Here is a 24,055-nt window from a genome sequence, read left to right on the forward strand (position 1 = left end):
CTGGCAGCCAGCGCAGGCAAGGACAGGCTGGGGCTGCAGTGCGGGCTCTGGAAAGGGGCTATTTTTAGCCATCTCGGTTTTTAGCCATCTCAGTTCCATGGTCCCGAGGCCCTGCGGTGGGAAGGGAAGGCAGGAGGCTGGCAGTGCCCCAGGCAAGGGGACACACCAGCAGCAAGGTGGCTGCCAGAGACAGGGGACAGGGCTTGCTGCAGCCCCCATGGGTCACCCCATCCCACCCCTTCGCACAGACAGGGCACGCACACGCTTTGGCTTCAGTTCAGCATTTAATCCCTTCGTCTACAAAACCTTCAAACAAAAGCCAAAACCTTGGAAAATAAACTGAAATGGTGGGATGGGGACACTCCTCCCTGCGGACAGGACAAGGCCCATCCCAGAGCGATGCCCAGGCGGTGTTCAGCGATGACTGAAGAAGCCCTGAGGGTAGTTGAACTTGAAGGGCTTCAGGCGCATGGGCCCCCTGCAAGAGAAGAGGGAGAGGCTGGCCCACGGGGGTCAGGAAGCCCACAGCACCCACAGAAAGGGCCGCATCCTGGGGTACTGCCCAGCTGTGAGGGGCAGATCCCCACAGGAAGCTAAAGGAGAGGCTTCAAGGCTGGCACCAGGTCAGGCAAGGCCGTGCTCCAGGGGACAGCAGTGCCACCGTGGTCCCTGCCAGCACCCTCAGCCCCCACCTAGGTCCTCACTGCGCCAGGGTGCTGGGCTCTCACCTGACCAGACGCAGACACATCTTCTCCTGGGGAAACTCCTTGGGTCCCTCCACGCTGGTGTCATGGGGCTCCGTCTCCAGGTAGACATCCAGCACCATGCACAGGCGCTGCAGCTGGTTGGTGAGGAGCTGGTAGCCCGGTTTGGGCCCCCACAGCTCCTTGTAGTTCACATTGACCTCGCTCTCCATGGCCTGACAGAGGCAGAGGGATCAGTACGGCGCAAGCTTGGGTCTCTGCTCTGCCCTCCCAGGACCCACGGCTGCATCTGGCAGGTCTCACGGGCCTGCCCTGAGCTGCCTGGCCACCAGCTCACCCCAACGGCTCGCTTATTATGGACACAGAACTGCTGGGAACACCCCCCTAAAAGCCAAAAGTTCTCCACCCTCCTCTCCCACCACTCCAGCTTACCCGAATGTTGTCATCGTTGCTGCTGGTTCGCTCTCCTTTCCAGTTCAGGCACAGACTGAAGACGGGCGGCAGCGTGGAGTAACCAGGGTTCAGGACTACAGCTGCCTGGAGCTTGGCTGAGTAGGGCAGGGAAGAAATGTCACCCGCAGCCCACAGGGCCTCCAACTGGAGGGATTTCCCACAAAGACCCCCAGAAGCTGCCCTGGGGGTGTCCAGTGTGGGAATTGGCAACTGCCAGGGGAAGGAAACATGCCTACCTGTTCCTCTTTCTATCAGGGCCATGTAGTAGAGGTGAGTGTCTTCAGCCAAGCCAGCCTCTATCACATCTTTAGTGTAGGGCAGCTCCTGCAAAGAGACAGGAGGAGTGAGCAGCTGCTGGCGCCGCACGGGAGCTGGAAGGGATACAGCCTCACGCTCGGCGCCTACCGCGTAATCTTCATAGGGAATGGCAGTCCACTTCACCAGGCGCGAGACGATCTTGGTAGGGAAGAGATGCTGGCACTCGCTGGAGACTGGCACAACGCCGTGCTCTGAAACCAAGGACAAGGCCACCTGAGCAGGGGAGGGCTGGGGACAGAGTTCTGTCACTGTCCTGGGGTGGGGATGCTCCAAAACCAGAACCTGGGGACATCGTTATCCTTCCGACACCTTCATCAGGTGCCCAGAGCGGAGCAGTGGAGGCCTCGGCTGCAATCCCACTGGAGCTCGCACAGCCCTGGCAGCGCACACCTGGCCCGCTCGACACGCGTGGGTGTCTGGTTCACCTCCCACCATGGCCTCAATCGATTGCCAGCACCGGGAAGGCCAGTCCCAAAGGAATGCTGGGCATCGAGAGGGCACAGTCTTCCTCTCCCACCCAAAACAGGGCAGCCCTCACAGCCCCGCTACCACTGAGGAGAGAGGGAACAACTGGGAACGCTGAGGGTGGCACTGCAGATCTGTAGCACCATTAAAGGCGACATCAGTCAGCTCTCCTCTGCAGAAGGACCCTGCTACTGCATTCCCCGTCCCCAGGCATGAGGTGGGGAGCCAGGCACTCACCGAGCGACGCAAACTGCTTGTGGAGAGCCAGGCGGGACTGCAGCCTCGTCCGCAGCAGCTTCACAGTCAGCTCCATGTGGCTGGCGCTCAGCGAGTTGTCTGCAGTGACCGTGTGCTGTGGGGAGGAGGGGCTGTCACCATCATGCCAGCCTGCGGGCCCCCACAGTCCAGGATCCACGCCACCCAGCCGTGGGGGCAGGCACACGCTCGAGTCATTGCTTAGTGCCTGTAATGGGGCTTAGACTATTACACGCTGGAGATAAAATACGTTGGCGTGGCCCTGCTGTGCAGATTCATCCCAAGTGAGCCCGTCCCAGCCAAGGGAGCACCATGGTTTGGGAGCAACTGGTGCTAGCAGGAGTTCTGGGTATGGGGGGACGGGACAGAACACAACAACTGTCCCCAAAGCCTCCCCAAACCCCAGCTCGAAGTTCTGGTGGAGAGGGGAGGGGGTGTGACATACCTGAGGCTGATCCTTGGGGAAATGCAGGCCGCCCAGCTTCTGCACCCACACGTAGGGGTGCCCCAGCTCTGTCACGTAGTCGCTCAAGGTCAGGATGCTGTGGGGACAACGAGGAAGGGTTACACCACCCCAGAGCATTCCCCTTGCCCCGTCCCACCACCGCCCGACCTGCGAGCCAGCCGGAGGGAGCAGGTGCTTCTTTCGCCTGCACCCCAAGCCATGCCCGGTGAGCCCACCCGATCCCAACTGGCAGGACACCAGCTTCCCAGCCACCGAGCCCTCCCCGACAAACTGGGGAGGGACACGCCGTGCCAGGAGCAGGGCACTCACGCCAACCGCCGGGACAAAGCTGCCCCAGCTGTGTGGGGCAGCGCCCCACTCACCCCACTTTATCGAACTGGAACTGGTTGGCCGGGTTGGGCGTTTTCCTCCCGTGGTCTCCTGGATAGAGGCAGTTGAGGAGGGAGTCTGGGGAGAGCAGGTCACTGGCAGGAGGAGGGAAGACATTAATCAGCAGCAGCCTGGGCTCCACATCTCTCTGGGGCAGCCACTAACAGGTTCCAAGCCCAGAGAAGGGGATTACAAGTGCCACGAGATGCATTTAAAGACCAGAATGGCTTTCTCCTCATTCCACTCTGAGAGGAGATCTGTCTCTCCCTGGCTGTGAAGAAGATAGGTATCACAGGGCACCAGCTCCTTGGTTTCCCAGGAAGCTGCTCACTCCAGTGCACCAACTCCAAAACCTGCTGACGTGTGTGGAGAAAACATCACCAGCACAGGCAGGGCACAGCCTCATGGCTGTTTGCCACCTAACAAGTTTAAGCAGAGGAATTCTGCTTAACGAAATAAAACTCTTCATGTCTGACTGTACTCACAAGCCCGACCAAGCATAAAGGGCTGTAGGATTTGGGGTGTGGCTCAAGTCACAGCCTCACTGGTTTGGGGCAATACAGCCAAGGGCAGCTGCGAGGGAGGGAGCACCCTGCATGGAAACCCTGCAGAGAGATGCTAGCTGCTGTCATAGAGGCGTTTGGGTACCTAGAGGGAAAAAGAGAACCCCAAGAGGATTGGGAGACCTCATATGGGACAGGTTGGGAGGCAGCATTTGCTTCCAGGTAAGCCCAGACCCACATCTCCCGCCTCCCTCTTCCTCAGGCACCTCCTCCTGGCCCAGGGAGAGCCACCGGAGAGCTGGCAGCTGATCGGAGCTCCCCGGGCAGGCTCCCACAGCTGCCATTTCAGCTATTCCTCACACAAATCAGGCTCTAGCGGTCTCTGGGGAGCCCAGGGAGAGGCAGGCGCATCTCCGGTGCTCAAGACAAGGTGACCTGCAGAGCAAGCAGGTGAAGGGAGCTGCCAGGCACAGGCTGCAGGAAGGAGGAAAGCAGTTTGGCTGCAAGAGGGTGATTGAATGCGACAAGCAGATGTTCTCCCCCAGCTCCTGACAGGTCTGGCACTGCTCCCCTAAGAGGTTCCCAACCTCCCTGCCCCTGTCTTGTCATGACAGAGGGAGAGGAGGAGGATGCTGCCTGGGCTGCAGCTGCCTGGCAGGGCTCCTGGCAAGGCCCTGGAGCTAAGGGGAAGGATACCGCAGGGCAGAGGATGCACAAGGTGAAAGCCCTCCCCAGAGACAGAGATGGAGCTGTGCTCTTTGGGGTCTCCTTTACCCATCAAAGGACAAGCCAAGACAGCACTTCGAAACTGCAGCTCTGCACAAAGGCCCTTAAGATGACCCAGGTAAGGCAAAGTAAGGGACTAAGGTTAAAACCTCACCTGCCAGGAGCGGGCAACCGGGCATGGAGTGCCCCTGGCCCACTGGGTGCAGGAGCTACAGCTCAGCAGAGGGACACTGCCACCACAAGCTGCTCTTGGCACTACATCGCTCTGCCAAAGGGTCACTCTGAACAGAGCATGGCAGGACACCAGGGCAGGGCGTTCATGGCAAGTGGAGGCGTCACTGCCCGATGAGCTCCGGGCTCAGTGCCCCCAGGGCTCTTCTTACCCAGCACTGATGGCAGTTGTCATCTCGACAGCAGTGGTCACCTTGGCTTTCACCGTCATGACGTTGAGGTTCATCAGGTAGTAGAAGGTCAGGTGAAGCACGTTCTCATCTGCGCCAACAGAGAAGGGGTAACATTGCTGTCTGCTCTAGCTCAGACCACTCTGCAGAGGGTCAGCAAACGGGGCAGAGAGGCAATGTGGGCAGTAAATGGCAACCCGTGCACTGTAACCTCTAATGCCATCTCATCAGCATTTGCCAGGCTATATCTGTCGGGCCCAAGACCCCACCACAAAAAGATAAAAGCTCTCAACTAGATGGAGGAAGCTTCAGAGCAAGGTCACCCCACCCACTCGAGCGAGAGGAGCTCCAGGAGACAGAGTTGCTAAACCACCTTGTTCAGCCTCCTCTGGAAGGCCACACTCATCCCTGCCGGAGCAGCTGGGCCGAGGGCAGGCAAGCCTCTCCGCACCCTGAGCTCTCCCCGAGAATCCCAAGCTGCTGCTGGGTTGCTCCCTGACCTGCTGTCACACACTCCTGTGCGCTCTCTGCCAAGGGCCACCAGTACCCACTTACCTTTGCACTTCAGGTCAACAGTGACGGACAAGGGGTGCCGCTTGAGCATCTCCTTGCGCTTGTCATCCAGCTGCACGCCCAGGGTGGGCCTGCGCCGCTTCTGGGAAGGGCAAAACAGAGCTGTCAGATCCTTCTCCCACTCCTTGGCAACCCACAGCCCCCACCCTCTTCTCCCACTGCTCTCTCCTTCTAGTCTAGTTCCCCAGTCCCCCAGTTCAGTGGCCATGGAGCAGCATGGCAGAAGGAGGGGAGCAGGAAACCCTTGCCCTGCTGCAGGGCGAGGACAAAGCTGCTCCAGCTCCTATTCCTCCTTCAGCTCCCAAGAGTGCCCCCCACCCCTGTGGGACTGGACCAAGGACCTGCTGGCCCCAAAAACTTCCCCACCACGAGGGGCAGAAGCTGAGGCCCTTCCCTTTACAGCCCAATACACCAGGTGTTGCTGCTGTGTGGTGGGGAGTGGTGGCACAGACCTCCCGTGGGCTTCCATGCTGGGGACAGGCAGCACCTATGGCTTCTCCCCAGCATCCAGAAGGTACAACCTGTAGGACCTAAACACCACCCCAAGGGAGCACTGAACCACCCCTGGTGCAGAGTTCAGCTCAGTGCTTTTGGCAGACAGCAGGGGACTGACATGCATCCCTTCCCGCTGGACGCCAGGCTCCAGCCAGCCTCCCCAGCCTGAGGCTATTTATACAAAGTGGAACAGCTCCAGCCGGAGACCTGTGAGGCGGCTAGGTAGGATGCGAGCGGGGCAGATTTGTACCCTGGCTCTTCTGCATTCAGGACAAACTGGAAATGGCACCTCCCTCCTCCCAAGAAACAGCTGGATTTAACAAAAGTGCACTTCCACACACACTCACAGCGCGTAGGGACCAGATCCCAGTCCCACTCAGGCCCTGCTCCCCCAACACCTCCCAGTTAGCAGGCACAGATCGGTTTGCTCACATGATATGGTGCTGGGAAAGGACCCAGAAGGGGACAATGCTATCCCTTACCGTGGTTTGCTCCTCCTCTGCATCAGAATCACTTTCATCATCTGCACAAAGAGAGGGGTGTAAGCGGGGACTGCCTGGGGCTCAGCAGTTTCCCCACAAGCAGCAGGACTACCAGCCCTTTCTCCAAGACCTCAGCTCCCCCAGACATCACCATCCCCCCAAAAGCAGGGCCCTAGCAGGATGCAGACACACAGGAACATGTCCCCAGTACTAGGGGTCACTCCAACAGATGAGGGGCTGTGAACGTCTCTCAGGAAGGAGCTGTGGACAGAGGGGATCAGCTGCCAGGGTCTTCAGCCAGCAGCACAGACACCAGGCGCTGCACCATTTCAGCACCCACTCACTTCTCCACTCAACCCCTCTGCCTGCACAGGACATCAGGCAGCCTGCCTGCAGCAACAGCACCCCAACTCACCCTGCGAGTCCTCAGGCGGCTTGTACAGGGCTTTGGCTTCCTCTACACTCCCTTCAATGGCCACCACAAGCTTCTTATCTACAGAGAAGACATGAAAACTAACCTATGAACCCTACTTCTGTATGGGAAAGGCAGTCAGAAGCATTCCTGCCCCAGAAAGCTCCCGCTTCATGGCTGCACAAGGCAGAGCCCTGTGGCAGAGGAAGCTCGAATGAAAGCTCAGTGGGAAGTGGCAGTTGTCCAGAGGGCTCTATGGGGCCACCTAAGGGCTGGATCTCCTGGGTAGGATGAGGTCAGAGGAGGGAAAATGCTGGGTTTTGAGGGACTGTCCCTGGAAACTGCAAAGGCCAATTCTTTATCAAGAGCCAAGAGGGGTTAGGGTCTGGCTGGCACATGCAGGGAGCAAGGAGCTGGGTCATCAGGGCTGCAGGTACTCATTAGCAGGGACCTGGTGTGGCCAAATGCCACAGTGTTGTCCTTCCATGCTCCTCTGCCGCTTGCCCCACTCCCAGAGCAGCGTGAGAGCAGGTGGGATTGCAGCTCTCACACTATGCTACAGCCCTCTCCGCAGAGGAGATGCGGACAGACCAGGGGGATCCTGAGCCCTGCTGGGAAATCCCTCCCAACTCAGGGAGGCTTCAGAAAGCCCCTCAAAATGCAAAGCTGCCTAAAGGGATGAATGCTTTCAAGTGTGCTGCAGGGAGGGACCTCTGCAAGGGCAGGCAGAGGTACTGTCTGCTCTGGAGTCACCACCACCCACGAGTGGCACAACGTAGCACCTACCCCATGAGGTGACAGCTCTTGGGAGGCCACGTCAGCACTGAGCCAGCTCGCAGGCTGCAGGGATGTCCCCGCTAACCTTGAGAAGGGGGGGCAGAGGTGGGAAGCAAGCTTCCCAAGCAGTTCTTCCAGCAAGGGAGCTGAGCAAACAAGGTTTCAAATGCTGCTGCCTCATTGTGTGGGCCCTGAGGCCACCCTGCTGCTCTAGGCTCAGCAGAATCCAGCAGCAGAGCAGATGGGACGAAAAGGACCCTCCCAAAGTGTCCCCAAAGCAGTGCTTTGGGTGAAATCTGGCCCGTGGGGGGAGCATTGCCCCCCAGCCTCAGCTGATGACAGCTCCATGCAGTGTCACTGAGGACTGCGCTCCCCCCTTGGTGCTCACCACAGGCCTGCCCGTAGGCACTGGCTTGAACGAAGAGAACGTAGAGAGGTGGCGGGAGGTGGCGGGCCGTCTCGTACTGTTTGTGTGCCTGGTCGAAAGGCATGAAGAGATACTCCTGGACAGGCAGGGAGGCCTGGGGAAACAAGAGGACTAACCTTCATCACTGGGAACAGAACAGCTCACCATCCTCACCCCCTCCTTCACCCCAAGCTGGTAAGTGGGAGACTGGAAACCAGCACAGCAGCCGTGGTGCAGGGTTAAAGACAGCCACAGGCACGGCGAGCCCCCAGGGGAGGGCTGGCAGCTCTCCTTTGCTGGAAAACTTTTGGATCTGAAAATAACCCAGTTCCTTCTCCTGTTCTTCCCTCCCAAGGCAATTACAAGGGGCTGGAACCTCGTGTCGCTCTCTAGGGAAAGGCCCATTTAATGACTCCTCCATCCGCAGTTCTGCGGGAATTGCCGCATAAACAAGGAGACGCCAGAGAAGTCTCAGCATGGGGCAGATCTACCCCTCATCCACCCTGACTGGGAGTGAAACATCTCCAAAGCAGAATCAGCCCAGGGGCTGCACCTCTCTAACACAGCCCTCAGAGCATGACCTCAGTTGGCGTCCAAAGGCCTTTTCCCCTTCCTGCAGAGCTCAAGTACCTGCATGATGCTGTTGAGTCGAGGCTGGAGGCTGCTCAGATACTCCTTCTTCACCTCGATCTCCTTCAGGATCTTCTCCTTGCTGGTCAGGCACTCCTTGTACTTCTCTGCCAGCCTAGGGGTGAGAATTCAGTTACCGCCACAGCTACAAAGCCTGCCAGGGCCCACCTGGGGCTCGAACTCTCCCAACCTGGCAAAAGTCACTGCAGGAACCAGAAGAGCTCAGAGACAGTTACAAACAAAGAGCTCTTAACACCAAGGGCAACAGGAGGCAGAAAGGAACCGATTAGAGCTGGAAAACGAACAGGGAGAGAAAGCGGAAGCTCAGCCTCATGCTGTGCTCAGAGAAGGGACAGCAACTGGATCTTCCTGCAGATCCGCTCCCATGCCAGCCTCTGCTGCCAGCAGCCACACTGACAGAGCACTGCTGACACCACCAAGCTACTGAAGAGGTTTTTCCACTTTGTATCACCAGAGTCACTTCACATCACGTTAGCTCCATAGTTAAACCATGAAAGTCGAGGTTTAATGAGCTAGCAAGTGCTTCTCTGTAACCCGGTAGAAAGCCCAGGAAAATGTAAGCTCGCCATGAAGCCCTGAGCCCTGGATAGACTCATGTTTAGGGGGAACATGCTAAATCTCCTTATTGCTGTTGATTGCAACCTCTTGCCCAGCAGGAGCAGGGAAAGCTGGGTATGGAGGTGTGCTGCCCAGGACAAGCCACCACCATGGCAGGGGAAGCAGTGGTTTGGGGAGCTCATGCACTCTCCTCTCAGGACCCTGCTGCCCACTGGACAAGAGCAACCACAGTGCAGAGAAACCCCCTCTGAGGGTGAACAACAGCCCTGACATTGCAGGACTGAAACACTTCTGCTTCCAAGCAAAACTATTTGTGTTGGGTCAACGCCCCACAACAGGCTCCTACACAAAGCAGTTTTGAAGTCCAGCTTTCAGACACCTTTACTGAGCTCCCCAAGCTAGTGAGAGCAGCAAAGATCCCTGTAATGTCATTCAAGAGGCACCTTTTGGAATAGAGTCCAAGACAAATCCAGTACTCCACAACGTGACAGTTATGGATGGATGCTAACAACCCCACCAGCATCAGAAAGTGCCCAAAGCACTACCGGCATCTGCTCTTGAGGCAGCTGAAGAGGCTATTTCCCACCACAACAGTGGTGAGAAGGGAACAGCAGTGTTCCCTGGATACCATGGGGCAAGGACTGGGAATTGCAAGGCTTCTCAGCAATTCAACGTGCAACCGCAGGACAGGCTCAGCTCAGCTCATCTTTGCCCTCTATGCAGTTTGCAATGGACAATCATTTTTAAAGCAGAATCCTCAAGAGATCTCCAGGTTGAACACTCCCCCGCAAGTGTGTGCCGCAGGCAGAGCTGTCCGGAAGATCTCGGCTGTAGTGAGAACAGGTGCCTTCCACCAGGCAGAAGAAGTTGGGTTTGACATGAAGGGTCTGGGAGAGATGAAGCATGAGGCGGCAGAGCCACATAGCACCCACCTGCAGCAGCTCTCGCTAGTCTGCTCTGCTGAGCTGCTCTGCTCGTGCAGGCAGGCTCAGACTGATCTTTCCGGAAGGCTGGTCTCGGCTGCTGCCTGGCTGAAAAAGCTGCTGGCTATTATCAAAACACAGGAACGTTGCGTCATGTTTGCTTTTCGCATGGGGCAAGAGTCAACAGAGCAGCTGAGCCACCTGGCCTGCCTGCACCAGCTGAGGGACCTCAGGGGTTAGAGCCTGCATTGAGGAGGTGGCTGCCAGCACCAAGACAACAGTGCCTGTCGCAGCTCAGCCAAGACCAGCGCTGCGCAGGCAGCTCCCCACCGTGGCGAGCGTTAGGAGCACAGGCAGGCAGGAACAGCAGCAGCACTGGGCTGTGCCAAAAAGTCAGGCTGGCTTAATTTTGTTCCTTGCACCACAGCATGGCAGGCAAAACAGGGATCGCTTCGCCCTGCGTGGCACGTCTTGCAAAAACAGATTCTGGATGGAAGCACATAACCACCTATCCTTCAGTACCACCCCTATGGCAGGCAGCATCCCTGTTTCCTGCTGCAAGAATCTCCAAGTAGACGCTGGGGAAACATCAAGCTATAAAATTCATTTTCTTCCCTTGTACCCAAGAGCCACTGCTGATGTTCACTACCTCAGTGACAGAACACGTGGGCTTATCAGAAGAGCCAAGATGCCTTTGCTGTCATCACCCAGAGCACAAGGCATGGTCCCAGCCAGGCAGCCCCTTTTGCACAGTGGCTGCAGCTGGCTTGGGGCTTCTCTCACACTGGTTTGGAGGTTGCTCTGCTGCTCCCCAGGATCCCTCAGGGCTCTCTTCCATCAGGCAGGTGAAAGAAAACTCCCTGATCTACAAAACAAGGATCATACCAAGCCCAGCTCTACACAAAGAGTGATCCTCCATGCCGAGGGCTCAGTTACACTATAAATCTGTCACTTGTTCTACGCTGATTATTTCAAGAGGGTGTTAAAACCTTTATCACCCATGTTTGCTTCACCCAGTAGCTGTGCAGCTAACTCCCAGGGTCTGCCAAGAGCCCTGCGGCTTAGTGTGTGCCACGTGCTCAGCGCCGGACAGGCTGACACTGAACCGAGATGCCGCTGACCCACCTCTTGCGCTGCTCCAGCTCCCAGTCCAGGCGGGCCAGGGTCTGCTGGTGGGGCTCAGACAGGGTGATGGCAGGCCGGCTGATTTCAGGGGGGGCCTCTTTGTAAAACTCCTCCAGGCTCACCAGTTCAATCTCCTCATGTTTTGACCTGCAAGGAGAGATGGATCAGATTGGGGAAGAGTGGGAAACGCTGTAGCATGGCCAAACTCAACCGTGTCTCACAGGAGAGCAGTCAATGCCAACAGCGCCCTGTGCCCCAGCTTCACTCTGCTACGTGAGCCACCACAGTATCAGCGAGATGAACCACAGCAGAGGAGAGAAGGGTCTGACAAGGGCCCCCTCTTCACAGCGGCACCTTCCCCACATGGTTAACCAAAGCACCGTTTGAGGCATCAGTCTAAATACAGCCCTCCTGGCAGCAGCTCAGAGTGCTGCCTATGCAACAGGCATGATGGAAGGCTTGCCTTTCGGAAGAAAACTCCTGGTATACGGAGGCCAGAGTCTCCTTGAAGAGACCAGCATAGCCATGTCTTTGACATTTATCTGTTTTTCTCCTCCAGTGTCCCTCAATCGCAACAGATGCCTTCTTCCCTACATGAGCCTCTTCCCCTGTGACCCAGCACAAGAACTCTGGGACACTCAGTCTCTCTTGCGTGGTGGCATCTGGAGCACCCGCTCTCCCCCACAGCGGGCTCAGGCAATGCGACAAGAGATCCCAAACATTCGAGGCCTCCACCCCGTCTCAGACACACTGTCACTCCCCCTCCTCCCCAGCCAAACTCACTTGAACTCCAGGCATTTGGTGATCTCTTTCTGCAGGTGCATCACCTCATAGAGCAAGTTCTGGAGCTGCAGGTGATATGCATCAACCTTCTGCTTTGCCTGAAACACAGACATGGCCAGAGCAGGGGATGAAGCTCTGTTACCTTCCTCCCAGCAAACACACCCCGCAAGAGAGTCACCAACACTCCTGCCCTCACCATACCAACTAGGGACAGTGGGTTTTAGGGTACGCAACAATTATTTTTGTGAAAAAAAAAAAAGACATTTTCAAGGACTGGGAAACCAAACAATCGTTGACATCAAACTGATTCTGCTCCCTTCCAGCACATTTCAGGGACAAGGCATAGAACAGGGCAGACCTGCTGGGGGACACGGATCGAGTCCCCTCCCGTCCCCGTGCCTCAGTCTCCTCCACAGCACGATGAAAATAGTGTTGGTTGTGAACTGCAAAAAGCTCTCTGAGAACTCTGGGTAAGGAGCTTCAGGGCCAATCATATACACATTTCTCAGGCCTGCAGCATGCCAGGACTCCCAAGACAGAGCTTTCTGACTCCATGTTATACTTGAGACAGAAGCAGATACTGCTCCTTCGTTATTCATTATAATTACAGCTCCTGCTGCACCACAGTAGAGTCTCCTGATAAACCCCTAATTCAACAACCACAACCTAGCTGGTGTTTAACTCCTCCCACGCGTGTGCGCATGCATCCATACACAGACCAGGCAGAAACGGCACCGTCTCTGATCCCACTAAATCCCGACCTGTATTCATCAGCCCCCAGCCTGCTCTGTACCTCATGGGTTTGATCTCTCCCTTTCTTCAGCCGAATATGAGCCAGCCGGTTGAGCTTCTTTAGGGTCATGAAGTGCACGCAGCTCTGAATCCGCCGCTCATCTATCTCCGAAGCCTGAGTGGCAGGACAGAGGCGTTTGAAGCAGGAAGACAACAACTAGCACCACAAAGCCCCTTTGCTGCAGGGACTTCCTGCGAGTCCTGTCACAAAGGGGGCTCCACACTTCGCTAAGGAGCCACAGTTAACATCACCAGGGCTTCCAAGGGAGCCTCCTGCTGCCAGACTCACAGATCACTCACTGGAAATAAACAGGGGGGTTCCAGGCTCACTCTAGTGATTTTTCTCAGCAGTAGGAACAGGGGCGTTTGAGCCTGAAGTGCCTGCCCTGCCTTGCAGAGGACAGCATGGGTGGTCGCAGTGCAAGCCTCCCCTAGACTCGTTGAGGCTGCCGGGCCTCCACCGGACAGCGAGAGCCTGGTCACCCCCACTGCAGTCGGGAGGGGCTCAGTTCCTTCCCCAGGAGCCCCCGACCCATCAGCGTGACCCATCGGGAGCCCAGACATGCTTTAGAAGAACGTGGTCTGCATACCGTCTGCTCAGTCAAGACCAATGCCTCAGCTAAATCATATTTTCCTTTATTTAAGGGAGGCCGTTCCATTTTCCTGACTCTCCCCAGAAGACCGTGCAGCTTCTGCTCCCATTCCTCTTAGATTAAGGGAAAACATCAAAGAACAGAACACATTAAATCAAGCACCAAGGCTTCTCCTTACATTGTCCTTGATGCCTCTGCTCTTCAGCTCCTGGATTTCTGCCATCAGTCTCTGAAGCTCCTGGCAAGTCTCTCTGTAGAGTTCGTAGTCTTTGATAGGGTCACGGAGATCCACCTCACACTCCTCGCTGTAGTACCTAACATCCTGCAAAGACAGAAAGCACCTTCTGCGGCTTGTTCCTCCCACCTTCTCTGGAAAGGGCGCTGGGAAACAAACTGCTGGGTCTTGGTTCCTGGCTCTGTCCATTAATCCCATGCCCAAGTAGACTTTACACACGGGAGACGACTCACTTAACAATTCTGGATGCAAATACCATCACACGTGAAAACGCCTGGGAAGCTCAGGCAGCCTCTCATATAGTTATCGTAAATTTAAACGGGTATCTGTCCTGCACCAGGTATACCCGAATTACTACAGAGGATAAACCAGGGAAGGTGACTACTACTTCAACCCTAGTCTCCACTTTGGCTGAACCCAGGTTATCCTGCTGCTTGCGGGAGTGTTTTAAGGCAACCTGCAAACCCCCGAGGGACCTTTCAGCCTTGTTCTCACTCTCCCTATGTCTCCAGAGGAACGTTTGACTCCTTAAGCGCTGTGTTTCCTGAAGGAGATGGAAAGAGGTTCAGAAATTCAGAGCGGGAGTTTCAGAGGCATTGGAAGCTGGCTCAGCTCTAGGGGAACGGTCTCAGAACTTCCCGAAGGGGAGATTAAGGCCAGCAAAAGAGTAGGCGTGAGAACAGCCCTTTGTAAGGCAGGATACAAGCACCCTGCCACTGCATGCTGGCTCTGCCTGTGCATGTGGGCAGCCAGGTGCCCTACCTGATCGGCATCAGCCTTGCCCCGCTTGCCCTCCTGCGGGCCCCCATCCGTGCGGATCACTTTGGGTTTCCTCTTCTTGCTGGAGTCCGACGACATGGTGCTGCTGCCAGTCAATGGGGGACAAGAGGCAAAGCCGCCATCCGTGGGGGGCCAAAGCCACCTGGGAGCAGGGCTAACCTGGCCTCCCTTCAGCCACTCTGCCTTGAACTCCACAGTTCTCCCAGCCCAGCGAGCCCCTCCACCTTCTCCCCACCAGCTTCCCCCATCCCACCTCTCACCCCCACCATAGACACCCAGCACACCGGGCCCGACAGCTTCTACTCCTCCAGAGCCCCCCCAGACCCCCAGCACACCGGGCCGGGGGGCCTATACTCCTCCAGAGCCCCCCCCAGACCCCCAGCACACCGGGCCGGCAGCCTTTGCTCCTCCAGAGCCCCCCCCAGACCCCCAAGCCCGGGGACACCGTCCCGTGTCCACCCCCCCCCGTCTCGGCCCGGTTCCCCCCGGACCGGCGGCGCCCGCCTCTCACCGTACCGCTCGCCTCAGCGCCGCCCGGAAATGACGCCAGCAGAGCAAACGAGCGCGGGGCAGAGCGGCAGCGGCTGAAGGCGCCCCCTAGCGGAGGCTCCCGCCGGAGGACCGCGAGCAACAGCTGGCGGTGGGCGTGGTTTTCGGCAAAGGGGCGTGGTCAGCGCCCCCATTGACAAGCCCTGCTGGAGTGGGTGGGGGGGTGTCCCCCCACACGCGTGGGCTTGGGGGGGGTCCTGGTGCAGAAGGGCACCCACAGGCATGGTGGGGTCCTGGTTGGGGGGGTCCCCAGTGGCACTGGGGGTAATCCATGGACTTGGGGGGGGGTGGGGGGGGCATGGTCTGGGGTCCCCAATGGCACTGGGGGCACACTGGGGCTTTGGGGGGGACCTCGGTATATCGGGGCACCCATGGGTGGGAGTCTTTTGGTGCAGGGTGGCCCGCCCTTGGTGCAGGGGGCACCCATGCCATCCTGGGTGAGACCTGGTTGGGGGCTGAGCACCCCCAGCCCCCTACCCCCCCCCCAAGAGGGCCAGGCTTTGGCATATTAAATATTTAATTGGCAGGAAAGGCACCCACTGGGCCCATCAGGAATAATTAAGACCCCCCCCCCCCTCATCTCTGCAGTCTGCCCAGCCCCCCCAGGCAGTGCTGTCCCGTGCCGCACGTGGGGACCCACTGCAGGGTGGGGGGCTCCCGCCCTTCCCCTCCCCACTCTCATCCCCCACAGGGCACCCCAAAATGGGGTGGGGGGGGGAAAGGAGAGCTAGGAGCTGTGGGGGAGCAGAGACCCCCAGCCCTTCCCCAGCAGGGCCGGGGCGCAGGCAGGGAGCGCAGGCAGGGAGCATGCCCCTCCGGGTGCAGGCAGATGCCTGGTGCAGACCCCTGCTCACTGCAGGGGTGAGATCTTCAGGGGAATCATTATCCGTGATTCCATGGTCCGGATCAGCGGGACTGGAAAAGGAAGCGAGAACGAGGTGAGGGCAGGGGGTCCCTGCCGCGGGCAGGGGGTCCCCAGTGCGGGCAGGGGGTCCCACTCACCCGTGTAGTACACGTTCTCATCCCAGCCCCTCTTCCTCCAGGCCGCGTTCCTCGTCTCTTCCCGGGACTGCAGGTCCTTGTAGGCTGCGGGGAAGGGACAGAGCTGGCACTCAGGCCCCCCACACACACATACAGCCCCCACGGCGGGGTTACGCTGGGGGTGACACGGGTGGCGGGGAGCCCGCTTACCCCAGAGGTGGTGCACGACATACAGCTCCCCGATCTGGGAGAAGAACCCGCCAACTGCCTCCTGGTTCTCCTGCCGGTACTTAATGGCCCGAGCCCTGGCACACAGCAGGAGAAACATGGAGGGGGGAGTTGCCCAAGGGCCCCCCCTGCTCCAGGGGGACCTTTTCCTACCTTGGCTCCCTCCATGCTGGGAAAACAGTCACTTACCAGTTGTTGCCCCATTCGATCATGGTCCCTGGCTGAAAACAGAGGAGGAAAAAAATAATACAGAGTGAGCAGCCAGATCCCATCTGCTCCCCCTGCTTGGGGCCTCCTCACTGAGGAGGGAGGAATTTGGGGGACTGCCCCCCAAAATACCAGGCAGGACCACTGCCCCAGGGGTATATTGGTCCAAAGGCCGCCCCAAGGTGTGGGCTGGCCCCCCACAGCCGCTCACCTTCAGCTTGTAGGTCCTGAGCTCATAGATGTTGGGTCCCTGGCGGGGCAGGGGCTCGTTCCAGAAGCTGAACTCCAGGAGCAGCTGATTCCTGCGGGACAGCAGCATCTGGCTCCTCTCCTTGCGGAAATCCAGGTACTCCTGGGGACAGCCCCAGCCGGGGGTTTCGGGGTGGGGGCAAGCGTGACCCGGGCCAGGGGGGGTCAGGCAGAGGCGAGGGGCAGAGCTCGGGCAGCTCGCCCCGATCCCGGCGGTACCTTATTCTGTTTGAGCTTGTTCATGCAGTCCATGAGGGCCGGGTACCCGCCTGAGAAGCGCCAGAGGTGCACTGGAAGGACAGTGTGGGGCTGGGGAAGGGGGACAGCACCCCAAAAGCCCACCCGGCAGCTCACACCCCTCTCCCCCTGTGTGACAGCCAGCCCCTGGCACAATCAGGGGTCTTCACCTTCGCGCTCAGCCCCTCCGGCAGCGGAGGCACCGGGAGCGACTGCCAGCCTGCCCTCACCTGCCTGGTCCTGCTCGCCATACCACGTGTTCCAGTTCCCCACCAAGTCGCAGGGGTAGTCAGCATCCGAGTGGAGCTTGGGCAGCACCTCCTCTCTGTGGGGGCACAGGGGGGGCAGCTGGGGGGGGAGCAGCCACCCCAAAATGCTCCTGATCCCCCCCATCTGCCCACCCAGCCCAGTACAAGGGGTCTGGGCACGGAAGGGTCTGCCCTAACGGGACCTGGAGCAGCCCTGGGGGGTGCACCCATTTCACAGGGAGGAAAACTGAGGCAAGTAGCAGGGGCACAGACCCACCCAGGGTCTTGAGGAGCTCTGCACAAGCCCTCCCACCCCCCTCAGTCCACAGCAGCACCCCAAGACCCTGCCGGGATCCCAGGCAGCCCCCCCGACACGCGGCGGGGCTCACGTCAGGCTGTTGTAGGCATCCAGGCACTCCGGCTTCACGTTGTGAACTGCGGGGAGAAGAGAGAGGGGCTGCTGGGGTGGGAGCAGGACCCAAGGCAGAGCAACCGGGGTGGGGGGGGTGTCCCCACAGGTGAGGGTGGCCCAGCACAGCAGGGTGCACCCCCTCTGCATTCACCCCCAGCCCCTTTCCTCCCGGTGGGGCCACTCACACTGAATTTTGTAGAGGTTACTGGTCTCCTTCTTGGAGAGGAGGTTGGAATGGGCGTCCTTGCGGGGATCCACCTTGTGCACGAAGAGGGAGCGGAACCAGCTGCCTTCGGCGTCCCTCGAGTAACCCCTGCGAGACAGCGGGTCAGCACCGTGGGCCTGGGGGGGGGGAAGCACCCACCGACACCCCCTCGCTGGAGGAAACGCGACCGGCTGGAGGGCCGAACGGGAACCAGAGGCCACGCTGCCGGTCCTGCTGTCCTGGTTCCGCAGGCAGCTGCCTGCATCGTCCTGCTGCCGGGGAGCACTGTCCGTCTCGGGGGGGCTTCACAGGGTTTTATCCAGTTCATCTCAGGGGGGAGCCGAGGCACGGCAGCGCCTGGCCCGTTTGTGTAGGGGGTGTGCAGGGAAAACGTGGGAAGGCCCGGAGGGGACGGGGGGGGGATTTTGGCCCACTCTGCCCTGACCGGAGCCAGGGCTGGCCCCGTGGGGGGGGGGGGGCACCCCCCCTAAAAAAAAGGGATCCCCCTCAGCCCCAGGGAGCCGCTCCGGCCAGCAGTGATCCCCTTTTCCGTGGGGCAGCCCCACTGCCCCATGACACCGGCCCAGCCTCGCCGGTGCCCCCCCAAGGATGCAGAGTCCCGGGGGGGCGCGGAGGGGGGGACGGAGACACAGACACACACACAGGGCCCTTCCCCCGCCCCAGGGCCGCGCTGCCGGCCGGACCTTTGCCCGCCGGGCTGCTCCGCCTGGTGAGACATTAACAGCGGGGCAGCGGGGGGGGGGGCCCCCGCCCGCCCGGCACGGCGCCAGGCCCCGGGGCCTCGCCCGCCGGGAGCGGCCCCTCGGCCCCGCTGAGGGGAACCGGGACCGGGGTGAAGCGGGGACGCGGGGTCCTGAGGGGGAGAAGCGGGGCCTGGGGGAATTAGGGCCGGGGGGGGGGGGGGGGCCGGGCCGGCCCCGCTCACCGCGCTCCGCCGGGGACCCCGCCGCCGCCGCCCCGCCGCAGCCACCGCAACGCCGCCGCCATCTTCCCCCGCAGCGGGGCGGGGCCTAGCGGGTGGAGGGGTGTGGCTAAGGGAAAACCCCGCCCCTTCTCTCCCTTCCACCCCACCCCCCTCAGTCCGACCCCGCCCTTCTCTCAGAAGCTGGCCTGGAGAAGGGTGATTCTGATTGGCCGTCGAGCCCCCCGGCCGGCCACACCTTCTAGCCCCGAACCCCGCCCACTCGCCCCCGCCCGCGGCCAGGCCGAGGTCTCATTGGCTGACGGCGGGGGGGCGGTGCCCGGGAAGGGCAGGGCCCCACCCGAGCCCTCGGATGCTAGCAGCCAATGAGAAGAGTCAGTTGGAGAGAGCGGTGTCTGATTGGCCGCGGTGTCCTGCTCCGCTTCATCCGACCCCCTGCCCGCTAGAGGGGGCAGCTGCTGGTTGGTCGTTGCTCCAGGAGGGCGGAGCTCCCTCGGGCTCCTCCCTAGAGGAGGCGGGGTCAGGATGGGGCGGGGCTGGGGGGCGTCCCGCCGGCGGGAGCGCCCCGGAGTGGGGCAGGGACCGGGATCGGGACCGGGACCGGGACTCACCTGCTGCGGCGGCAACGGCGCCCACGGGGGGCCCCCGCGGTCCCCCCGGGGTGTCCTTTGTCCCGCAGGGCACCCCCCGGGACGGGGCCTCTTCCTTGGGTAGGGGCGCCTGCCGTGAGGACACGGGGCGCCCGCTGCTTGCTCCTGCCCCACGGCTTCCCCCCATAGCCCCCTCCCACCCCACAGCCCCCTCGCACCCCCTAGACCCCCCATCCTGCCCCATAGCCCCCCAGCCTGGCCTATTGCCCCTCCTGCCCCATAGCCCTGTTGGGTGCCCTGCCCTGGGGTGTTTGGGGTCTCCCAGGTACTCTGCTGGAGGGGGTAACAGGGTCCCCCAGAATCCCCCACAGCGGTTATGGGGGTGCCACCCTGGCCAGACCCCTCACCTGCTGCTCCCGGGGGCACCATGGCACCCACCAGCACCCATGGGGCACCCCAGCACCTATGGGACCCCAGGACAGAGGGTGTCAGAGCAGCTTGGGGTGCACCTGGGGTTAGGCTGGGAGTTGGGGGTACCTACTCCACCCCCTCCAGTCCCCAAATGCCACAGAATGGGGGGGAGGAGGCTGGTTTGGGGGCCACCCTGAGGGGGGTCAGCACCCCAGTGGCCCCCCACCAAGCTCACCTTGCTGGGGGGCAGTGGAGGGACTGGAGGGCGGCGAGGAGGGGGAGTAGGGGGGCTCCCCAGGTCCTCACCCGGGTGGGCAGGCAACGGGGGCAAGGGGGCACCGGGACTCCGGGGTTCCTGGGGCATCTGCAGGGAGACGGAGCGGGGGGAGCTGAGGGGGGGAAAGAAAGAGGGGTTAAGAAGTTAACCGCCCTCCAGACCCCCCCAAAAACCCTCTGTGACTCTCCCAGACACCCCCCCAACATTCTCTGTGACCCTCCCAGACCCCCCAAACCTTCTCTCACCCCTCCAAAGCCCCCAACCACCTCCTGCTCCTGTGATCCCCCAAACCTACCCCAACCTCCCCACTACCCAGGCACCCCATACCCCTCTCCCCATGGACCCAGGCCCCCCGGTGCCCCCCAGTGCCCCGCTCACCCGGGCAGGGGCGATGCGCCCCGGCGCAGGGCGCAGACCCAGGCATTCAGCTCCTCAGGGGTCTCGGCCCCCAGACAGTACGTTCGCATCCCGGGGTGCTCAGCCTAGGGATGGGGGGGCCATGGTGGATGGCACCCAGGCATCCGGGCCTTGTCCCCCTCACCCAGGGCACCCCCGGATCCGGGGACTCAGGGGGCCGGGGCTGACCGTGAAGAGGAATCGGGGGGCTCGGGGGGCGGGGGGCAGGACGTGGATCTCGTAGCCGGGCAGGGGGAGGCCGCCCCGCACTTGCTGCTCGCTGCTGTCTGGGGGGCAGAGGGGTCTTGGGGGGGGGAACGCACAGGGATCCCCCATCGGCACCCTGAGACCCCCAGCACGATCGGGGGGACGTCGGGGACCTCCTCTGGGTCCACCGGCTGCCCCCAAACCTCCTGGGGCCCCCCAGACCTCAGAGACCCCCAGGGACCCCCAACTGCCCTAGGGACCCCCCAATCCCCCAGGATCCCTGACCCCCCCAGGGACCCCCAGTCCCCCCAGAATCCCTAACCCCCCAGGGACTTTCAATCCCCCAGGATCCCTGACGCCCCCAGGGACCCCCAATCCCCCCCAGGGACCCCAGGTCACCCAAGTCCCCCCTCACCCCCAGGTCCCCATGCCACCAGGGTGTCCTACCCTCCCAGACCCCCCCGGCCCCCCCCCTCACCCCGGTAGTAGTAGAGGCAGAGATCGACCAGCACAAACCAGCGGCGCTTCCAGAGCCGCAGCCCCGAGCTGTCCTGGAGGAGGGGGACGGGGCTGAGCCCCCCCAGCCTATCACCCCCCCCGGACCCCCTGCTGCCCAAACTCCCCAAACCCTTCTGATCCCCCCAACCCCATAACCCCCCCCAGCATCCCCAACCACCCCAGCCTCCCCAAACCCCCTCTGATCCCCCAAACCCTGTAACCCCCCCAGCACCCCCTGCCACTCCAGACCCCCCCAAACCCCATAACAACTGCCAGCACCCCGCACCACCCCAGACCCCCCAGCTCTCTCTGATCCCCCAAACCCCATAACCCCCCCATCACCCCAGATGTCCCCCCCTCCGATCCCCCAAAACACATAACCCTCCCCCAGGACTCCCCCACTCCAGACTCCCCAAACCCTGTATGCCCCCCAGCACCCCCCCATCCCAGATCCCCCCAAATCCCATACCCACCCAGCAACCCCTAAACCCCCTACACCCCCCCTGGACTCCCCACCCCATAACCTCCCCTGCCCCCCCCCCGCCCCACCTGCTTGTGCAGCCAGCCCCGCATGGCAGGGGGGGCACGGGGGTCCCTGCGCAGCGCCTGCCCCCCCTTTCCGAAGGTGTGGACCCGCGGCACGGGCCGGCAGGGCTGGGCAAGGGCTTCACCCAGAGCGGGGGCTCCGAGGGGGCCCCCCCCCGGGCTGTCATGGTCCCTACCAGCCCCCCTACCCCAATTCACCTGTACACCCCGCAATGACCCCCCTGAGCTCCCCAGGGCTCCCTTGGGCCCCCCATCCCCTCCTCAAAGCTCCCCATGCTCCCCCTGATCTCCCCTGGGGTCCCCATGACCCCCCCAAAGCTCCCCATGCCCTCCCCAGCCCCCCGACCTCCCCTGGGGTCCCCATGACCCCCCCAAAGCTCCCCATGGCCCCCCCAGCCCTTCTGACCTCCCTTAGGTCCCCCATGACTCCCCCAAAGCTCCCCATGCCCCCCCAGCCCCCCTGACCTCTCTTGGGTTCCCCATGACCCCCCCCAAAACTCCCCATGCCCCCCCCCAGCCCCCCTGACCTCCCCTGGGTCTCCCATGACCCCCCCAAAGCTCCCCATAGCCCCCCCAGCCCTTCTGACCTCCCTTAGGTCCCCCATGACCCCCCCCCCCCGAGCTCCCCATGGCCCCCTCAGTCTCCCAGACCTCCCCTGGGTCCCCCATGACCCCCAAAAACTCCCCATGCCCCCCCCAGCCCCCCGACCACCCTTGGGTCCCCCATGGCCCTCCCCAGCCCCCCCCCTCACCCTTGGGTCCCCCATGCCCCCCCATAGCTCCCCATGCCCCCCCCCCAGCACCCCTGGGCTCCCTTGGGCCCCCATACCCCCCCCATACCCCCCCCCGTGCCCCCCCCGTGCCCACCTGGGTGCCCGGGCCGTGGGTGTCAGCGGGGGCCCGGCGGGGGGGCTCGTCACCGTCTGCCATGGGGGTCCTGCGGGGGCAGCGGAGAGCGGGGGGGGGCCGGGGGGGGCCGTCAATGTCCCCATTGTCCCCGCGGGGACAGAGGGCCCGTTATTCCCCTGCCCGGGCTGCGGGGGTGGCGGCTGCTCCCCGGACGCTGGGTGTCCCCCCCCCGGCCGGCTGGGGGGGGGGCGGGGGGATCGGGAGGGTCCGGGGGGGTTCTCGCCCCCCGCTGGTCCCCATCCCCTGCCTGCTCCTGCCGGGGTTCGGGTCCGTCCCGTTATCTCATGCTGGTCCCAGTTGCCGTCCCAGTAACGCTGAGTTGGTCCCAGTTCTGTCCCGTTATCCCAGTACTGGTCCCAGTCCCATCCCGTTATCCCAGTACTGGTCCCAGTCCCATCCCGTTATCTCCATGCTGGTCCCAGTCCCATCCCGTTATCCCAGTACTGGTCCCAGTCCCATCCCGTTATCTCCATGCTGGTCCCAGTCCCATCCCGTTATCCCAGTACTGGTCCCAGTTCCATCCTGTTATCTCCATGCTGGTCCCAGTCCCATCCCGTTATCCCAGTACTGGTCCCAGTCTCTGTCCCGTTATCCTCGTGCTGGTCCCAGTCCCACCCTGCCGTCCTGACGCTGACCTGGGTCCCAGTCCTGTTCTCTTACCCTGGTGCTGGTCCCAGTCTCCATCCTATCACCCCAGTGCCGGTCCCCATTCCCCGGTCCCAGTTCCATTACCGCAGCGCTGGTTCTGCTCCCAGTCCTATCCCATTACCCAGTGCTAGTCCCCATTCCAGTCCCAGTTCCAATCCCAGTCCCATACCGCTATCCCAGTGCTGGTCCTGGCCCTCCAGTCCCACTCCTGTTATCCCGGTACTGGTCCCAGTCCTGTCCTGTTATCCCAGTGCTGGTCCTGGTCCCGTTATCCTGGTATTGGTCCCAGTCCTGTCCCGTTATCCCGGTACTGGTCCGTTATCTCAGTACTGGTCCCAGTCCTGTCCCGTTATCCCAGTACTGGTCCCGGTCTTGTCCCATTATCGCAGTGCTGGTCCCAGTCCCGTTATCCCGGTACTGGTCCCGGTCCTGTCGCGTTGTCCCGGTCCCGGTCCCGGTCCCGTTATCCCGGTCCCAGTCCCGTTATCCCGGTACTGGTCCCGGTCCTGTCCCGTTGTCCCGGTCCCGGTCCCAGTCCCGCCCGGTGTCCCCGCCCGCTGGTCCCAGTTTCCACCCCCAACCGCCCCGGGGCCGAACTGGGCAGCGCCCGCCCGGGGCGGGACGAGCCCCGGGAACGCCTGGGCCCCCCCGGGAACGCCTGAGACCCCTCGCCCGGGCACCCCCCCGCCACCCGGTCCCCCCGGGAGCGGAAGGTTCCCGGGTGGGTGCCTGCCACGGGGGGGCGGGGGGGGGGGGGGGCAGCACCCCCTGTCCCCGCGTCACCCAGGGACGGCCCGTCCTGCGGGGACACCCACGGATCGGGGACACCCCACGGGTCACGGACACCCCGTGGCACCGGGGGGGGCAGCCCAGCCCCGGCAGTGCGGGGGGGGGTCCCGGGGCGTTCGGCCGCTGCCGGGTCCTAGTGCCCGTCCGCGTCCCGCCCGCTCTCTGCCACGCATGCGCCTGACGCCCCGCCCCTCCCACCACGTCACGGCGCGGAGTGCCGCCCGCTCCGCCCGCCGCCAGGGGGCGCCACCGCTCCGCCCCACCGCTTGCCTCCCGCTGC

General features: G+C 61.8%; 3 protein-coding genes across 9 annotated transcripts; all 3 read right to left on the reverse strand.

The window, feature by feature from the left end:
• Window positions 1–265: 265 nt before the first annotated feature.
• On the reverse strand, window positions 266–14,942 carry THOC5 (THO complex subunit 5). 4 transcript variants are annotated; one of them, XM_052796613.1, is made up of 20 exons: window positions 14,762–14,942; window positions 14,228–14,327; window positions 13,409–13,552; window positions 12,639–12,752; window positions 11,846–11,943; window positions 11,063–11,209; window positions 8,436–8,550; window positions 7,788–7,920; window positions 6,626–6,703; window positions 6,211–6,251; window positions 5,216–5,315; window positions 4,643–4,751; window positions 3,024–3,125; window positions 2,641–2,737; window positions 2,178–2,292; window positions 1,563–1,666; window positions 1,394–1,481; window positions 1,137–1,252; window positions 729–919; window positions 266–478 (listed from the first exon to the last, which is right to left on the reverse strand). In XM_052796613.1, the coding sequence occupies exons 2-20, from the start codon at window positions 14,321–14,323 to the stop codon at window positions 415–417; spliced, it is 2,052 nt and encodes a 683-aa protein (XP_052652573.1). In that variant the 5' UTR covers window positions 14,324–14,327; window positions 14,762–14,942; the 3' UTR covers window positions 266–414. The 4 variants fall into 4 exon arrangements, with proteins under 4 accessions (XP_052652573.1, XP_052652570.1, XP_052652575.1 ...); XM_052796610.1 differs by having other exon boundaries at window positions 14,228–14,330; XM_052796615.1 differs by having other exon boundaries at window positions 14,228–14,330; window positions 14,757–14,942.
• Window positions 14,943–15,288: 346 nt separating this feature from the next.
• On the reverse strand, window positions 15,289–18,629 carry NIPSNAP1 (nipsnap homolog 1). Its single transcript, XM_052796620.1, has 10 exons — window positions 18,508–18,629; window positions 17,542–17,669; window positions 17,334–17,379; window positions 16,927–17,021; window positions 16,679–16,749; window positions 16,422–16,562; window positions 16,193–16,224; window positions 15,986–16,080; window positions 15,797–15,880; window positions 15,289–15,709 (listed from the first exon to the last, which is right to left on the reverse strand). The coding sequence occupies exons 1-10, from the start codon at window positions 18,567–18,569 to the stop codon at window positions 15,645–15,647; spliced, it is 819 nt and encodes a 272-aa protein (XP_052652580.1). The 5' UTR covers window positions 18,570–18,629; the 3' UTR covers window positions 15,289–15,644.
• Window positions 18,591–23,544, reverse strand: LOC128145857 (pleckstrin homology domain-containing family A member 4-like). Of its 4 annotated transcripts, none has more exons than XM_052796618.1 (9): window positions 23,156–23,544; window positions 22,297–22,366; window positions 21,433–21,537; window positions 20,864–20,936; window positions 20,368–20,465; window positions 20,161–20,264; window positions 19,741–19,894; window positions 19,116–19,224; window positions 18,591–18,946 (listed from the first exon to the last, which is right to left on the reverse strand). In XM_052796618.1, the coding sequence occupies exons 2-9, from the start codon at window positions 22,357–22,359 to the stop codon at window positions 18,681–18,683; spliced, it is 972 nt and encodes a 323-aa protein (XP_052652578.1). In that variant the 5' UTR covers window positions 22,360–22,366; window positions 23,156–23,544; the 3' UTR covers window positions 18,591–18,680. The 4 variants fall into 4 exon arrangements, with proteins under 4 accessions (XP_052652578.1, XP_052652577.1, XP_052652579.1 ...); XM_052796617.1 differs by having other exon boundaries at window positions 18,593–19,009; window positions 19,116–19,209; XM_052796616.1 differs by having other exon boundaries at window positions 18,594–19,009; window positions 23,156–23,543.
• Between the last annotated feature and the right edge of the window lie 511 nt (window positions 23,545–24,055).

This window comes from Harpia harpyja, chromosome 9 (assembly GCF_026419915.1).
Source record: "Harpia harpyja isolate bHarHar1 chromosome 9, bHarHar1 primary haplotype, whole genome shotgun sequence".
In the NCBI taxonomy this organism is placed as follows: Eukaryota; Metazoa; Chordata; class Aves; order Accipitriformes; family Accipitridae; genus Harpia; species Harpia harpyja.

What these genes read in the sequence shown, in the direction of transcription:
- LOC128145857 (XM_052796616.1), bottom strand. Translation starts at nt 22,359, where the DNA reads ATGGCAGACGGTGACGAGCCCCCCCGCCGGGCCCCCGCTGACACCCAC. An exon ending in GGGGCTGGCTGCACAAGCAG is followed by an intron (nt 20,937 to 21,432) that starts GTGGGGCGGGGG and finishes CCCCTCCTCCAG; the next exon opens with GACAGCTCGGGGCTGCGGCT. An exon ending in CCCCCCGATTCCTCTTCACG is followed by an intron (nt 20,265 to 20,367) that starts GTCAGCCCCGGC and finishes CCCCATCCCTAG; the next exon opens with GCTGAGCACCCCGGGATGCG.
- THOC5 (XM_052796613.1), bottom strand. Translation starts at nt 14,323, where the DNA reads ATGTCGTCGGACTCCAGCAAGAAGAGGAAACCCAAAGTGATCCGCACG. An exon ending in TTCCAGTTCGATAAAGTGGG is followed by an intron (nt 2,738 to 3,023) that starts GTGAGTGGGGCG and finishes TTGTCCCCACAG; the next exon opens with CATCCTGACCTTGAGCGACT. An exon ending in TCCCCAAGGATCAGCCTCAG is followed by an intron (nt 2,293 to 2,640) that starts GTATGTCACACC and finishes TCCTCCCCACAG; the next exon opens with CACACGGTCACTGCAGACAA.
- NIPSNAP1 (XM_052796620.1), bottom strand. Translation starts at nt 18,569, where the DNA reads ATGGCGGCGGCGTTGCGGTGGCTGCGGCGGGGCGGCGGCGGCGGGGTC. An exon ending in TAACCTCTACAAAATTCAGT is followed by an intron (nt 17,380 to 17,541) that starts GTGAGTGGCCCC and finishes TTCTCCCCGCAG; the next exon opens with TTCACAACGTGAAGCCGGAG. An exon ending in TGTCGTGCACCACCTCTGGG is followed by an intron (nt 15,881 to 15,985) that starts GTAAGCGGGCTC and finishes CCTTCCCCGCAG; the next exon opens with CCTACAAGGACCTGCAGTCC.